Below are 17,373 nucleotides of genomic sequence, written 5' to 3'. Positions count from 1 at the left end.
GTTGGCTGGCACTGAACTCATGACATGACAATCCTTTGCCTCAGTATCCTGGGTGATGGGAGTGTAAGCCTGTGCCACCATGCCAGGCTCTGGTAAAGACCTTTGCCAGAAATGAAGATCAAGGTTCTTTTTATGTCTGCCTGCCTCCCACTTCCTAAAGGCTGGGATTAAAGGTGTGTGCCACAACTGCCTGGCTTCATTTCTTGTTTTATTTTTATAATTTTACTTATTATTGTGTGCGCATGTATGCAGGGCCCAGGAGACATTTTTTTTTTTTTTTTAATCAAGTCTATGTAGTTTCTATATAATCCTGAGCCACGCAGAACAAGAGAACAAGCTGGCCTTGAACTCCAGAGATCCGCCTGCCTCTGCCTCCCAAGCGTGGGGATTAAAGGCAAGCACCACCTCACCTGGCTGCCCAGAGAACATATCCGTGGAGTCAGTTCTCTTCTTCCACCTTCTTGTGGGTCTGGAGAAGGAACTCACGTGGTCAAGTGCTCTGCCAGCAGCTTCATCTGCTGCAGTTTCTACTGCAGGCATAACATGCAGAAGCAAGACACTGGTCTTCCTCAAGGCCTCACGAGATTAAGCATGGTGAGACAAACATCCTAAGGCTTTATCAGCTACACCCTCAAGACTGAGGAGACAAGGGGCTTTCCCACCTCGCCCCATACCCAGGATCTGAAGCTGAACTCAGATGTGAAGAGCTGAAGTGCACACGGGCAGCAATTCTCCGGAGCTCAGCCACACAGCTGGCAGAGGGCTTGCCTGACATGCACAAGCCCTGGGTCCCAACCCCAGCACCATAAACCAGGTATGGTGGGGCACTGTTACCCCAGCACTCAGGGGGGCAGAAGCAAGAGAATCAGCAGTTCAAAGTCAGGCAGGAACAGCTGTGGAGGAGTTCAAAGTCAGCTGGGGCTGCAAGAGACCCTGTTCTCCCAGAACAGAAGTGTGTTCTATTGGTGTCTTGGGCACATCTCCCCTTGATAGAAAGCTGGATCATCAGTGTCTCAGTGACAAGGACCCTCCCTCCTAGTCATCAATGGAGGACAGCTCAACTGGCCACTGGAGCCATGGTCTTCTGACACAGCCTGGCCAGGAGCCCGGCCATCTGCAGCAAGGAGTTCACACCTTCTGCCACTTTCATGTGAGTGTATCCAATCTCCTGAAACACAAGCCCAAAGAACGGGTGGGGAAGCTGGGATTGCTGGCTGCTTTCCATCTAAACTAGGGGTTAGTTCAAAACATACAATAACGTCACAATGTACATGGTAAGAGGCTGGACATGGCTTCACTCAAGTTCAGCTCATGCAGTTAAAGGGTGTTCCAGCTTAGGGAGCAAACCCAGAGCTTCCAACACTGAGCTACAGCCCCAGGCTGCTAAGGTCTCAGCTCAGGCTGGTTTCAAATCCCCTATGGAGCTGATGATAGCCCTGAGCTTCTGAGTGTCCTGCCTCTACCTCCAGGGTGTGGAACTATAGCAGGCAAAAGACATCCAGTTACTTTAGCACTGTTTTAAAACAAGGTCTCACTGTGTAGCACTGAAGATGTGCCCCATACCTAGCAGCACCCCATCTTATGCAGTGCTAAGGGTCAACCTAGGGCTTTGCACACTCGAGGGATGCATTCCAATTGAGCTAACTCTCTTTTTCAAGACCGGGTTTCTCCATGTAACAGCCCTGGCTGTCCTGGAACTCACTGTGTAAGACCAGGCTGGCCTCAAATTCAGAGATACACCTGCCTCTGCCTCCCAAGAGCTGGAACTAAATGTGCCATCACTGTCCACCCATAGTTAAACATGTACTTGCCTGGTCGGTGGTCTCATACCTGGGAACCCACCCGTGTAGAACAAGAACTTGGTTGGCAGCCATGCTGTTTCACGTGTGCCAGTGTGTAGTAACGATTAGCCACAGAAACCCAAACACCCTTCCTAGAGAACAAGTGACCATGACACAGCCACAATGCAGAATACTGCTGGGTGATAAGGGCCAGGCCATGGACACATGTCACAACAGATCTGGAAGGCACTATGCATAGTGCAGAAGCCAATGCAAAGCAGTGTGGTGGCACACGCCTGAAATCCCAGCTTGTGCTACATTGTAAGGCCTTGTCTAAAAGCAGAGCAGGAAGGCACCAGACTCAAAAGAAAGCAAAAGTGCACAAGGTATTCCTGAGCTGACTGACCTTGATGAACTCAAGTTTCAAGTATTCAGCCATCGGGAAGGTTTTACACACTCGGAAAATGTTGCCGATGACATCTTCTGGTGAGTAGCCCAGGTGCCATAGGTGAGCAAGAATCTAGATGAAAAGACCCGACAGACCCTCAACACCAGACAGGAAATGGGGATGGAGCTTTGAGATCACCTGGACCTTACAGAGGTGCCGGTGGGCCCCACGGGTGCCTTGTGTCAACCAGCCCTCCAATCATGGCAGGTAATTTAGCTCATTTTCCCAGCAGGCGCCACATGTTCTCAACTACAGGCGAGTGGTCTGATAGCTTGCCTACATCAGGTCTCTATCTAGAACCTTCCAGGCAGACTTTTACCAGCTAGCTCCCCCAGGCTCAGGAAGAAAGGCCCCTGCATGATGGGACCAGACAACCTAAGTAGGACACGACTTCCTTAGTTCGTGTCCCTTTTCCCCAGTGTAGGCCTATGTCTAGAGACACACCACTGAGCCTTGGTACCTGGGGGTGGACTCTGGGTAGTTGTGGTTGCAGTAAGGGGTTAGGGTTAGCTTTCTTCAGGAACCAGTCTCTAGCTGTACCTGTTTCCCTGCTTGGCACTGCAGTTTCTTACTGAGCCTGACACTGCCCGCTCCTAGTCAGCTTCCAGCCCAGTTAGCTGATGATGAGAAACTGGGATCTGATAGTGTCTACAATCGCACCTCTGACACCTACACATTTGAAGTCATCATATACACAGGCATCTGCTCAGGGAACCAGGCCCTATGGCCACACTAGACCCTCCCTGACCCCTCCTCTTCTGGATAACAGGGACTGCTGAGTTCCTGGTTGGCTCTCAGCATAATTCTCAGGAAGACAGAGAGGGATGTGATATGTTCCCCTACCCAAGACTGTGACATCACTTAAGAAGTTGGCTGCTCTTTCTGTGTCTGAGACTGAGAACCCTCTTGTGGAAGATGTAATCTCAGTAGGCCATCAAACTGGCTTCCAGGTGGCTTAGGGTAGGGAATCAGCCTCTAGGGATCAGTTTCATGGCTGGTGGTGCTATTCTTGGAGGTTGTGGATTTAGGAGGTGGAGCCCCTCTAGCTTGGCAGCAGGTCTGTGCCTCCCTACCCATTAACATGCGAGGCAGCTCATGGAGGCTGGAGAGATGGCACAGTGGTTAAGAGCACTGGCTGCTCTTCTAGGGGACGTGGGTCTAGTTCCCAGCACTCACGTGGCAGTTCAAATTCTAACTCCAATCTTGGGGACCTGATGCCATCCTCTGAACTCCAAAGGGAACAAGACACACATTCATGCAAAATATCCATGCATATTAAAAAAAAAAAAAAAAGGAAAGTGTCTCAGCCACAGGCTCACACCACACCGAGCTGTCATGCCTTCCTGCCACGATGGGTTGCACCTACTCCAACTGAGTCCAAACAAAGCCTGCCTCTGCTGAGTTGCTTCTGTCAGGTTCTGAGTGATGAGGAAAGCAAGGAAAGCCCACCCGAAGCTGAGAGTGACTTTAAAGGTCAAGGGCAGGGATGCAGTCCTGGTGCCATCTTGGGCTCCTGCTGCCCACAAGGCACCATGGAAATTGAGAGGGAACAAAAGGCCTACCTTATAGGCCTCATCGATGTTGGCATCCACACAGTGTTGGATCATCTCCTTCACCAGCAGGGGATGGGGCTCGTCACAGACCTGAGAAAACAATCAGCACATGCGTCATGAGACCCACACGCTAGTTTTCACTAAGTCTCCAACAATGGGAATGGGATTTGAGAACACCCTTCTCACTTCCAAAGACACCCCCAAATATGACAGCTCCTGATGCCCTGGTTACATTTCATACATCCAAAATGAATGAACCACAAAGCAGCCAAAGGCCCCAAAAAACTCTCCTCTCCTCTCATGGGTGGCATGAAAGGCATGGTGCTGGCATAGTGGCACATGCCTGTGTCCTCAAACTCAGGAAGAGCCCAGCAGTGGCGGCACACACCCTGTCTCAGAAAAAAACCAAAACCAAACAAAACCCCAAAGAACTCAGAGGATCTCAAATTCAAGGTCAGTGTGGGCTACAGATGAAGACCATCTCTGAAATAAAAGAGTAAGTGAGGGAGCATGGTGCATGCTTGTGATTCCAGCATGAGGAAGGTGGGCATTCAAGGCCAGCCTGGGTACAGATTCTGGGCTACAGACTCTCAAGAAAAGGAGAGGGGAGGAGAGAGTTGGAGAGATGGCTGAGGGAGGACAAGTAGCATCAATAAAGCCACCAGAGCCTGGCCCAGAGCATAGATGAGGATAAGAACAGTTCTGCAGGGAGGCGATGAGGAATCAAGTATGACAGCTGCAGGCTAGCCTGAATCTGCCCGTCTCACAACACTCACATGTGGAACCCCACAAGACCTTCCCTCCTAGATACAGAGACAAAGCCGTGGTAAGAACAATGGCTGTGTAGGTCACTCTGTTGCAGACCAGCCCTCTCCCAGCCCTGATACCTTGAATACATTCTCGCTATTGATATAGCCGAATCCTGAGAAGGTAGACTGCAAGTTGTTCAGTGCCTGGAGGGAGGCAAGAGCATATCAAGGGTGACTATGATCTTTCCCTGCCCTGCCTCTCAGAGACTCAATGCCCACCCTCCAGCAGCTCACAGCCCTGCAAGGTGCTCTTCTGGGTCCTCAGTCTTTCTTTTAGCCAGACATGGTATAACATTCATTCCCCAAGACAGTGTGCTGGCTTAGTCTTATGTCAGCTTGACACACAAACTAGTTACCTGAAAGAAAGGAATTTCAATTGAGACCCTCCATAAGATCTGGCTGTAAGGTGTTTTCTTAATTAGTGAATGATTGAGGAGGCCCATTGTGGGTGAGCCCACCACAGGGCTAATGGTCCTGGTTGTTATAAGAAAGCAGAAGCTGGGCATTGGTAGTGCACGCCTTTAATCCCAGCACTAGGGAGGCAGAGGCAGGCCTCGGTGATTTTGAGGCCAGCCTGGTCTACAGAGCAAGTTCTAGGACAGGCTCCAAAGCAATACTGAGAAGCTCTGTCTTGAAAAAAAAAAAAAAAAAAAAAAAGCAGGTTGAGCAAACCATGGAGAGCAAGCCAGCAAGCAGCGCCCCTCCATGGCCTCTACATCAGCCTCTGCCTCCAGGTCCCTGCCCAGTTTTAGTTCTGTCCTGACTTCCTTCTGTGATGAACAGCAATATGGAAGTGTAAGCCAAATAAACCCATTCCTCCTCAGCTTGTTTTTTAGTCAGGGTGTTTCATCACCGCAACAGAAACCCTAAGACAGGCAGGGACAGTCACCCACCAACCTGGCGCATGTCCCCTTGGGCTGTAAAGATAATGGCTTCCAGGCCATCATCTGTGTATGGCACGTTTTCCTTCTCGATGACATTCATGAGCCTGGTGAGGACTTGAGCATCAGTGAGCTTGGTGTATCGGAGCACTGCGCAGCGTGACTGGATGGGCTCTGGACAGAGACAGCAGAGTGAGGGCCCCTGGCAAAGCTGGCTGCTGACCAGGACACAGCTGGTCAGAGCCAAGTGTCTGACTACCAGATGAGAAGCAAAGAGGATGGACAGTCCACTTTCCCAGTCCCGCCCCCGCTCTGCAGAGGGTCTTTTTTTCTGTGCTGCATGTGTGTGTATCCTTACACCCATAATGCCTGACTTTAACTGAAAAAACAAACAAAAAACAAAACAAAAAGAACTTAAATAAATAAGCAAAAGGACTTGAGTTAGCAACATCCAGAACACATAGGTCAGGTCCGGCTTCTGGAGGGAAAATGGGCCTCAGGACAGACATCTCCACACAAAATAGTCCCATGCCCCCAGGCCTCACAAGGAGAAGGAGTTAGGGCCTCTGGAGCCACAGTGCAATGGGTGGGCCCTTTGGGGAAGTTCAGTTCGATCAGGCTGGGAGGGGATGGAACCCAACAAGCTCTTTGATGCTCCACAGGGGAACAGGCAAGGTGCCTGCCTGTAACCCCACACTTAGGATTACATAGTTCCTGTAGGGACAGGAAGAGCATGAGTTTAAGGTCAACCTTAGTTACAAGGCCAGATCAAGGCTAGCCTGTGCTACCTGAGACTCTGGCTCAAAAACACAATGAACACTACCAACACCAAGAATGGCTCAGTGCATGAAGATGCTTGCCACCAAGACTGACAACATGAACTCAATTCTGGGACCTGCACAGGTAATAACTGACTTCTAGAAACCATTCTCTGACAATCACATGCAGACACATGGCCCCCAACATGCACAAGTGCTCACACACACACAAAATGCAATTTTAAAATAAATGGGAGGGGGCTCCTGTCAACATTAAGTACTTTCCCCATCTAGGCAGCCATGAGCCGGAAGGGAAAAGGCATGTGGCCACACATACACACACTTGGGTACACAAGGGGGAAGTGGGACAGAAAAGCCCCCACTGCTGGGGATAACAAAACAGAAATGACACAGAGACAACGCACAGGAGGTGGCACAGGATGACTCACGCAGTAGGTGGCAGGAGGATGTGACAGCAGCCTGACTGGGTAGACCAGTGCTGTGGGCAGCAGCTGGGCTAAAGGCCAAAGGACCCCAAACGGGGACACTGTGGTGAGGTGGAGGCCCGGCCATGCCAGGCAGCAGCAAAGCCTAAAGACAGAGTCCATGCCAAGGGCTGCAGCACACCACACAACACAGCTACAGTATGTTCAAGACGGGTTGGGCGGCTCAAGCCTATCATCCCAACAACTCAGGATGCTGAAGCAGCAGGAACATAGAACCTTGTAGGTTCAAGGCATTCCTGGGCTATAAAGTGAGTTCAAGGCCAGCCTGGGTAACTAAGGGAAGACCAAGTCTCAAAATAAAGAGGGCAGGCACCATTAGTAACCTGCCTAAAATCCCTGGGTTGCATCTGCAGTACCATAAAAGAGATAAAAACAGGGCCAGCAAGATGGCTCAGCAGGTAAAGGCACTTGCCAAGTTTGACAGCCTAGCTCAATCCCTGGGATACACAGGACAGGAGAAAGCTACACGCACATGCACACATACACACACAAGAGAAAGCTGCGCACGCACGCACGCACACGCACGCGCGCGCGCACACACACACACACACACACACACACAAATGAAAAAAGTAAATAACAAGGGAGCCTCAGGCTAGAGAGATGGCTCAGCCCTTGAGGACTGGCTGCTCTTCCAGAGGTCTTAATTCAATTCCCAGCATCCACATGGTGGCTCACAGTCATCTATAGTGAGAGCCGATGCCCTTTTTTGGCATATAGTCATATGTACAGATAGAGACTTGCATACATAAAACAAATAAAATAAAAGGAAGTCTCATTGGATACAGCAGCCCAGGTTGCATGCTCACCTATGATTTTGTCTGAAGCATTACAAGCCAGAGCAAAGCGGGTCGTCTTGGAGTAAATTTCCATGGTTCTCCTGAGGGCCTGCTGAGCACCATCCGTCATGCTGAGGCAAGCATAAGAGGGTGGTTGGTGCCAGGTCTGGGGGCAAGCCCCACCATCCCTCCTATTCTGGAGGCAAAAGGAGGACTGGAAATCTGAGGCCAGCCTGGGCTACTTGGGGACACCCATCTCCAGTCCACACCTGTCTGCTTCATCCAGAATGATGATCTTATGTCGGCCTTTGGGAAGGGTGACTTTCTGCTGAGCAAACATTTTGATTTTATTCCTCACCACATCGATGCCCCTGAAACAGGAAGAAGACATGTGTCACAAACAGAGGAAATTTTTATTATTGCGGGGGGAGGGGATCTTTTGTGTGTGTGTGTGTGTGTGTGTGTGTGTGTGTGTGTGTGTGTGTGTGTGTGTGAAGACACACTTTAAAGACACAAGTTTTGCCTTCACTTTGAGTTGTATGGGTGAACCAGGGCTCACAGGCTGGCACAGCAGGGGTGTTTAGCCACTGTGCCATCTCTGGCCCTATTTGACTCCTTCTATGTGTCTTCGTAGATGCAGGGCATGTGCAGGTGAGTGACCCTAGAGAGGAGAGGTGTCAGAATCCCTGGGGCTAGAGTTCTGAGCAGCTGTGAGCTGCCTGATGTAGGGGCAAGGAAAGGAATTCTAGGCCTCTGTAAGAGCAGCATGTTCTTTTTGTTTCTTTCTTTCTTTGTCTGTTTGAAGACAGGATCTCTCTGTGTAGCCTTGACTGTTCTGGAACTTGCTCTGTAGACGAGGCTGGCCTCAAACTCAGAGATTCGCCTGCCTCTGCCTCCCAAGTACTAGGATTAAAACTAGTACGCCACCTGTTCTTAACTGCTGAGCAATCTCCCCAGCCCCATATTTTATTTTTTGAGAGAGGGTCAATATTTATATGGCACCCAGGCAGACCTGGAACTCAACCTTAGCCTTCCCAGTGCTGGGATTTCCCACACCACTCCCAGCTCACAAGGGGCTCCTAAATCTTCCTTATAGCCCCGAGGGTTGCAGGACCTTAGTTGAACCCAGGAACATGAGTTAACAGTTAAATACACAGACCAGAAGGTGGGCTGTGGCTGCCAGGGCTGCAGAAAGGAAATGGGGAGCACCTGAGGGCAGTTTCAATTCTGCAAGGCCAGGAAGTTGTCGTACAATAACAGGAACATATTAACATGACTGAAGTGGACACTTAAAGTGGTTTCAGGGAAGTGAGATGACACAGTGGGTAAAGGCACCTGCTGGCAGACCGTGCAAGACTGACAACCTGAGAACCCACATAGAAGAAGAAAAACCAACTTCCACACGATTATATTCTGATCTTCATACATGTGCCATGATGTATGCACCCGCTCACATACACAAACACAAAGAAAGAGACAACAGGGTTGGGGGGGGGTTGGCTATTGCTGTCAATTCTCAAAACCTGAGTTTGATCCTTAGGCCCCACTTGGTAGAAGGAGAGACTAATTCCCAGCAAGCTGTCCCCTGACTCCACAGGTACATCATGGCTTGTGTCCCTCCCCATAATAAATAAGCAGCAATACAAATAAATTTTAACAAGAGTCACTTTTGAACATTTTCATCAAAACAAGGAACCCTGCAGATGTTCCTCTGATACTCGGACAAGGCAATGATTCTCCCATCAAACCCTAGCCAGTTAAACAAGCGCCAGGCACAAGCTAGAACCAAGTAGAACTCCTATACTCAAGTACAGCGGGACTCTGCTTCCCTCCCATTGTACCTGTCATTTGACGCATTGAGTTCCAGAACGGCATCCTTCAGGGCTGGGCCCAGCAGCGCTCTTGCCAAGCAGAGGATGCTGGTCGTCTTGCCAGTTCCTGGGGGACCCTGCGGGTAAGAGCTCCCCTAACTGTTTCATACAGGAAGGACCAGGGTCTGGAGAGATGGCTCAGCAATTAAGAACCCTGGCTGCTCATCCAGAAGACCTGAGTTCCATTCCCAATACCCCAAACTGTCTGTAACTCCAGTTCCAAGGGATATATCACCACTACTCCCCATCTCCAGGGCACCAGACATGTACATGGTATACAAGCACAGATGCAGGCAAAACACCCATACACATCATTAATTAATTATAAAGGGTTCCCATGTAGATCTTGCTACTCCCACCAACTCCCCACTGTTGGCACTTGCTCCTGATTCCCCAACAACCCAGCCAGGGACCCATAGGCCTCCCCGGGGAAGGAGCGGACACAGGATGTGAGACACCCAGAGGGTCAGGCCTAAGTACTCACAGCAATGATGATATTGGGCACATTGCCTTCTTTTGCGAAGACCTGAGTATAAGAGAGTCATTATGTCAAGTGTGGTGGTACATGCCTCTAATCTCAGCAACAGGGAGGTCAAGAGGAAGATCAGGAACTGAAAGCCAGCTCAGGCTACATATCAAAACCCTATCGAGAAGCCAAATAAATAGCCCAGCAGTGGTGGCAGAAGTAGGTGGATCTCTGTGAATTAGAAGCCATCCTGGTCTACACAGAAAGTTTCAGGACAGCCAGGATATACAGTAGTATGCTCAAATAAGTAAATAAACAAACAAACAAACAAATTAAAACCAAACAACAACAAAAAAGGGGGCCTGCAAGCTGGCTCAGCAGATAAAGGCATTTGCAAAGGAGCCAATTCTGCCTTCCACTGAGGCAGGAAGACCCACCCTAAGTGTGGGTGGCATTCTCCCATGGGCTGGGGTCCTGAACTCCGTGAAAAGGAGAAGGTGGACTAAGAGAGCAGCAGCATCCACCTCCCCGTTCCCAGTGTGGACTCAGTGTGACCAGCTGCCTCACGCCATGCCTGCCTTCCACACCAGGATGAACTGTGTCCTCAGACTGCGAGCTAAAGCCAAATTAATCAGGTACTTTGTCATCCCCGTGAGGAACAGTTGGCGTAACCCCTGCTTCACCACTAGCTTGTCAGATCCACAGCATGATGTCAGAGGGGGTTAGAGCCTCTTACCTCCAGCCTGCTCACTGTGTCTTCATTGCCCACTATTTCGTTGAGCTTTATTGGTCTGTATTTTTCAACCCTGTTTTAGAAAAAAGCAAATACTGACATGGTTATGCTCATAGTACACAGAGGACAGGGCAGGAAAGGACAATCCTGCAAATTCTGGCAGGGTGGGGTCATGTTACTTGTAATGCCCATACAGGGAGGCTGTGCCGGGAGGACCAGAGTTCCAGGCCATCCTCTACCACATACACAAACTGCCTCAAAAACAAAGAAATAAGAAGGCGGCAAGATGGCTCAGCATGTAAAGGCACTCACAGCAAAGGTAGTGAGCCTTAGCTTAATCTCCAGAACCAGGATGGTGGAGGAAAAGTGATGCCCATATGCACTGTGGGATTGTATACAGGGCACATACACAGATAAAATAAATCACAGGCTGGAGAGGTAGCTCAGTGGTCGAGAACACTGGCTATTCTTCCAGAAGACTCAGGTTCAATTCCCAACACCCACATGGAAGCTCACAAATGTCTGTAACTCCAGTTCCAGGGGACCTGAAACCCTCACAGACACACATACAGGGAAAACACCAATGCACATCAAAATTAAAAACAAAACAAAACAAAACAAAACATCCAGGCATGGTGTCAGAAATCTGCAATCCCAGGTATGCTGGGGGTGGAAGCAGGAAGGTCAGAAGTTCAAGGTTATCCTCGACTATATAACAAGTTCCATGCTAGCCTGGGCTAAATGAATTTCAATAAGCTAAAAAAGATGTGGTAGAAAAATGACTGGTTAAGAGCATTTGCTGCTGCAGAACTTCTAGAATCCACATAGTGACTTACAACCTCCTGAAACTAAAACTAATTCCAAGGGACACAATGCCCTCTCTTGGCTTCTTCATGTACTGTATGCACACAGTTCTCAGACATACACACAGAAAAGAAAATGAATCTTTAAAAAAAAAAAAGCCAGGCAGTGATGTCACATGCCTTTAGTCACAGGACCTGGGAGACAGAGGTAGGCAGATCTCTTTGAGTTCCTGGTCTACAAAGCGAATTCAGGCTACATAGAGAAACCCTGTCTCAAAAAAAAAAAAAAAAAAAAAAAAAAAAAAAAAAAAACACCCCAAAAACAAAAAAGGAGCCAGCAAGATGGCTCAGTGGGTAAAGGTGCTTGCCTTGCCACGGGCCCGACCTCCTGAGTTCAATCTCTGCAACCCATATGGTAGGAGAATCCTAGAAGTTGACCTCTGACCTCCACACAGGTGATATGGAAGATAAAGAAATGCAAAAAGGAAAAGCTTTAAACAAAAAAATCTAACAGAACTTTTGGTGTGAACTGGTCCCGCCACTGTCCACACCACACAGCAGGGGAAACCAGAGTAAGCTGTGGTTTCCATCTGCCAGTTCTGATGTGCAGCATTTGCAGAGGCCGGCAGGTGCGGTGATGGACCCAGGTGCACCCACTTCAGTCACACCAAATGAGGTAAGTGCTGCACCTCCAGGGCCTCTGTTATGCCCGGCAGGCTGTGATCGCCCACTCTTGCCCCCATCTAGTAGCAACTGGTAGTTTGGGGCTATGGCTGAGAAGCTTGAGTGGGCAGTTCTCAAGCAACTTTGAAAAGGCACTTATGAACACTTCATTAAAGCAGTGTTGGGGGGGCATGGAAGGGAGAGGGAACTGGGATGATTTATAATTAAAAAAAAAAAAGTGCCCTTTCGGCTGGAGAGATGGCCCGTGGTTAAGAATGCTGGCTGCTCTTCCAGAAGACCCAGGTTCAATTCCTAGCACCCACGATCATCTATCACCTCCAGTTCCAGGGATTCTAACTGCCTTTCCTCATCTCTGAGGGCACTGCATACATCTACAGACATAAATTAAAGAACAAAAACCACTTGTGCCTATTTGGAATTTTTTATTTACAGACAAGGTCTCACCAAGCTAGCCTGGAACTCCTGACTCTTCAGTCTCTACTTCCCCAGTTCTAGGATTATAAGTATCACGTCATTTACAAGGTGCTGGGGATGGAAATGTGGGTTTTCCAAATGGCAGTCAAGTGTCCTATCAACTGGGCCACATCTCCAGATGGCCCGGAACTCATGACCCTTCTATCTCAGCCTCCTCACCACTAAGTTCTGTTTTTTTTAAATAAACAAGCAATGTTAAGAGAGAACATGACCTTTTCCAGCTCTGGGTACAGATGTGGTAGATTTACAATGATTTGACCATCAAAGCTGTTTTATATATTCTGTTGATCTCTTTTCTTTTTCTGTTTTCAGAGACAGAGTTTCACCATGGAGTACTTGCCAGACTGGAACTACCTATGTAGACCAGGCTGGCCTTGAATTCAGGAACCCAACTTCTGCCTCCTGAATGCTTTACGTTGTCTTCTTTAAGTGTATATACATACTTGTTTATTATTTGTGTGTACCACAGAGAATAATCTTTGGGAGTCAGTCCTCTCTTTCCCACATGTAAAATCCAGGGATTAAACTCAGGTTGTTAGGCTTGGCAACAAGCACCCTTCTTACTGAGACAAGGACTCACACAGCCCAGACAGGCCTCAAGCTCCTTATGTAGCTGATAATGACCTAACAGGTGTATGCTATTCCATTCAGATACCCATTTTCTTTTTACTTATTTCTGTGGCTACCAGACAATGCTAAATTACATACATGATACATGGTGAACTCCCCCTCCCCACACACACACTCAAGCGCTGGGGATGGAACCCTAGGCCTTGGAGCAAGTCAGACAAGAATTCTGCCACTGAGCCGAATTTCCAGCTTTCATAATATCTTCCTAGTATTATTCTAGAGCAATGTTTCTCAACCTGTGGGTCATGACCCCTTGGGGATTGTCAAGCCACCCTTTTCACAGGGGTCACCTAAGACCATTGGAAAACACAGATATTTACGTAATGATTCATAACAGTGGCAAAATTAGTTATGAAGTAGCAACGAAAATAACGTTATGGTTGGGTCACCACAACGTGAGGAGCTGTAAAAGGGTCGAAGCATTAAGAACCACTGCTCTAGTCCAGATACTTCAGTGAGCTAAGAGATCTCTCTGCTATCTGGTGCAACAGACCTTACATTTGATACAGAAAAGAATGCCAGGCCAGGGCTAGGTCCATGATGGCATGTGCGGTTTTTTGTTTTTTAACAAATGTCTGGAATCAATTTCCATTAAAAAAAAAAAAAACCAACAACAAAAACCACCCAAAAAACTAGGAGTGGTGGTCCTGCAGCCCCTGCTCACAGGTGGAAGAGATGGTGGGATCAGAATTTAAGGTCATTCTTGGCTATATATAAAGCTCAAAGCTAGCTTAGGGTAGTGAGACCTGTCTTAAGAACAAGAAAAATACGTTAGCCCTATTAGTTTAGACAGCTGAGCTCTGAGACACATCCCTTAATTTCCACAAATAAAAACCTCTACCTTTGCCTGGTAGCTCACACCTGTCATTTTAGCAGTAGGGAAGCTGAGGCAGGAGGATTGCTGAAATTTGAGGAAAAGCCTGGGCTGCACAGTGAACCCCTGGGCTGAGAATAGCACTGAGTACTTGTGTTCCATCCCCAGCATTGCTTCATGGGAATAAAGCATGCCTGTCATCCCACGCAGGCAGAAAGAGCAGCAGTTTAAAGTCATCCCTGCTACATAGTGAGTTCGAGACCAGCCTAGGTTACACAAGACCCTGTCCCAAGAAAAACAAAGTAAAAAAAGAAACCCGGTCTCAAAAAGCGAGAGTAGAAGAAAATCTGAACTCCTGGGGTAGACCGGACCTTAGGGGTCCCCCAGACCCAGTCGTAAGCCGGGTTTCTGGAACTCGGCCCGCCCTCACTCGCCATCACCAATACGCGCGCGTTAGTATGGCCGCGCGCTTACCACGGCAGCTCGTAGTGGCCGGCGCCGCCCGCGGTCTTGCTGGGGACAGGCGAGGGCTCCGGTGCCCCAGTCTCGGCCGCGCCACAGCCGCTCTCCTGCACCTCCATTCCAGCGCCCGCCGTTCCCGCCACCAGAGGCTCCGCCCCGTGACGTTTCCACGGAAGTCTCGACCCTGGTTTCCGGGCAACGCAGGGAGGGGAGCGGAAGTGGGAGTGAGAGAGGCTGGTTCTTCCCGCGCCTGCGCAGAGAATGCTGCATCGCCACGCACTGGCCGCTAGAGGCCGCTGTTGCTGCAGGAGACCGCGTTTGAGGGGGCGAGAAAAGAGAGGATGGATGGTGTGATGAAGGAGGATGTCTCCAGGAAATGACATTTGTGTCATCTTATCATATTTTAACTAATTGTATTCTATTTAGTTTCGTTTCATTTTCACTTTTTTGATTTCTTGAAACTTGAGTATTATTATTCTGTAGTCCAGCCTGACCTCAAACTAGCAGCCATCTTCCTGCCTCAGCTTCCCAGGCGGTAGGATTACTTTCTTTTAGTATTATTACATACATGCGAGTGTTTTGCTTGCACGCATGTATGTGCACCCCATGCATGCCTCGTGTAGGCACAGAGGAGAGTGTTGGATCCCCTGGAGCTGGAGTAAAACTCTTGTGAGCTGTCACGTAGGTGCTGGGAATCAAATCCAGGTTTGTTTGTTTGTTTTGTTTTGTTTTTTGATACAGGGTTTCTCTGTGTAGCCCTAGCTGTTCTGGAACTCGGGAGGCAGAGGCAGGTGGATTTCTGTGAGTTTGAGGCCAGCCTGGTCTACAGAAAGAGTTCCGGTACAGCTAGGGCTACACAGAGAATCTGTCTCAAAAACAAAACAAACAAACAAACAAAACACACACACACACACAAAAAAAAACCAGACTATAACTAGTTCCTCTGGTCTCTGTGAGTAACTAGACCCTTGTAAACACAAGCTCATACACATATTTAAAAAAAAAAACCTTCCTTATGTGTCTATGTCTGTGTGACTATATGCCACCCATGTGCTGGTACCCATAGAGACAAGAAGGGAGCATCAGATGCCTTACAATCGGGGTTAGAGGCACTTGTGACCCGGCCAGTGTGGGCACTGGGGCCTGACCTCAGGTCCTCTGAGGGAAGCAACTGTTCTCATCTGATCCATCTCTATAGCCCAATATTGATAAATTTTCATTATGGGGACTGGGGCTCACTATGTAGCTCTGTCTGGCCTGGAACTCACTGAGACCTCGGCAGGCTTAAACTCACATTGGTTCAATTGTCCCGCCTCCTGATGCTGGAATAAAAAGTCACCACACTCCCCACTGTCAGCTGGCCTCAAACTCACTGAGATCCACCTGCCTCTGCCTCCCGAGTGCTGGGATAAAAGCGTGCACCACCAATGCCCAGTCCGTATTATTTTTGTGAGTTCGAGGCCATCCTGGTCTACAGAGCTAGTTCCAGGACAGGTTCCAAAACAATAAAAAGAAACCCTGCCTCTAAAAGCTGGGGGAAGCTGGGCGTTGGTGGCACAAGCCTTTAATCCCAGCGTTCTGGAGGCAGAGGCAGGTGGATCTCTGTGAGTTCGAGACCAGCCTGGACTACAAGAGCTAGTTCCAGGACAGGACAGCCTCCAAAGCCACAGAGAAACCCTGTCTCGAAAAACCAAAAAAGAAAAAGAAAAAAAAAAAAAAAAAAAAAAAAGAAAGAAAAAGAAAAAAGAAAGAAAGAAAGAAAGAAAGAAAAAAGAAACCTGGGGGGAAAATAAAAACAACAACAAAAAGGAAGCAAAGAGAAACTGGGGAATACATCTTAATATCAGCCTCTGGCTTCTACAATAGCTTGCATAGATGAGTGGACCCACACACACACGTGTGTAACACACAAATTAAATTTCAAGTAAGTGAATAAAAACTGAACAAGTAGGTATTGGGAGGTATTCGGAGCCTGGAGAGAGGCTCGGGGGTTGAAGGCACCTGCCGCTCTTACAGAGGACCTGAGTTTGGTGTATAGCACCTGCGCCAGGCTGTTCACAACCGTTTGTAACTCCAGCTCCAGAGGATCCAACACCCTCTTCTGGACTCTGAGGGCACCTGCACTAACATGCACATCTCAACGCACAGACAACACGAACACACATAATGAAAAATAATAAAAGCAAATATATTTTTAAAAGATACTTTCTAGGCCCAGGCTGGGTGGCACAGTTCTTTAACTCCAACACTTGGGAGCAGAAGCACCTGGATCTTTATGAATTCAAGGCCAGCCAGAACTTTATATAGTGAGACCCCCATCACAAAAATTCAAAAAAATAAAGTAAAAACTACAGATACTTCCTGGCCAGGCATGGTGGCATACACTTAGTGTTAGGTCAGCCTAACACTAAGGAGACAGAGGCAGGAGGATAATGAGTTCTAGAGCAGAGAGGGAGACACTACCTCAACAAAACAACAACAAAAAAATTGACGGGGGACCACATACCTCAGCACTTGGGAGATGGAGGCCAGCCTGAGATGCATGAGAGCTTGTCTTAGAGAAATAACAGGGTGGGTTCAACCACCAGTACTGGTGGGGGGGAATCCCCCAAAGTGGCATTTTTTCAAGCTTTGAAGCTGGTGATTTCCAAGTGGGCTTGCCCTACCATTAGCAAACTCAACAGACTGCTCATTTACATATGAACTTGTCTGTCTGTCTAGGCACATTCCACCAAGCGCCTCTGCTAAGCACAAAGGTTTTCATTTGAACTCTTTAGTAGAGCATTAACAGTTTTGAACTGCTTGCCTTGCTTTTTGTTATTGTTGTGGTTGAGACAGAGTCTGTCTATGTAGCCCTGGCTGACCTGGACACTCTGTGTACTCCAGACTGACCTGGACTCACTATGTAGACCAGGCTGGAT

General features: G+C 48.5%; 1 protein-coding gene across 1 annotated transcript; it reads right to left on the bottom strand.

Annotated features, from left to right (window-relative positions):
* Positions 1–937: 937 nt before the first annotated feature.
* Positions 938–14,622, bottom strand: Rfc2 (replication factor C subunit 2). The gene is made up of 11 exons (XM_051204872.1): positions 14,465–14,622; positions 10,589–10,658; positions 9,871–9,912; positions 9,357–9,463; positions 7,785–7,886; positions 7,546–7,646; positions 5,489–5,646; positions 4,670–4,735; positions 3,792–3,872; positions 2,188–2,301; positions 938–1,168 (listed from the first exon to the last, which is right to left on the bottom strand). The coding sequence occupies exons 1-11, from the start codon at positions 14,569–14,571 to the stop codon at positions 1,058–1,060; spliced, it is 1,059 nt and encodes a 352-aa protein (XP_051060829.1). The 5' UTR covers positions 14,572–14,622; the 3' UTR covers positions 938–1,057.
* Between the last annotated feature and the right edge of the window lie 2,751 nt (positions 14,623–17,373).

Source organism: Phodopus roborovskii, unplaced genomic scaffold (genome assembly GCF_943737965.1).
Source record: "Phodopus roborovskii unplaced genomic scaffold, PHOROB, whole genome shotgun sequence".
NCBI classification, from domain to species: Eukaryota; Metazoa; Chordata; class Mammalia; order Rodentia; family Cricetidae; genus Phodopus; species Phodopus roborovskii.
This window is presented reverse-complemented; position numbering and strand designations above follow the sequence as displayed.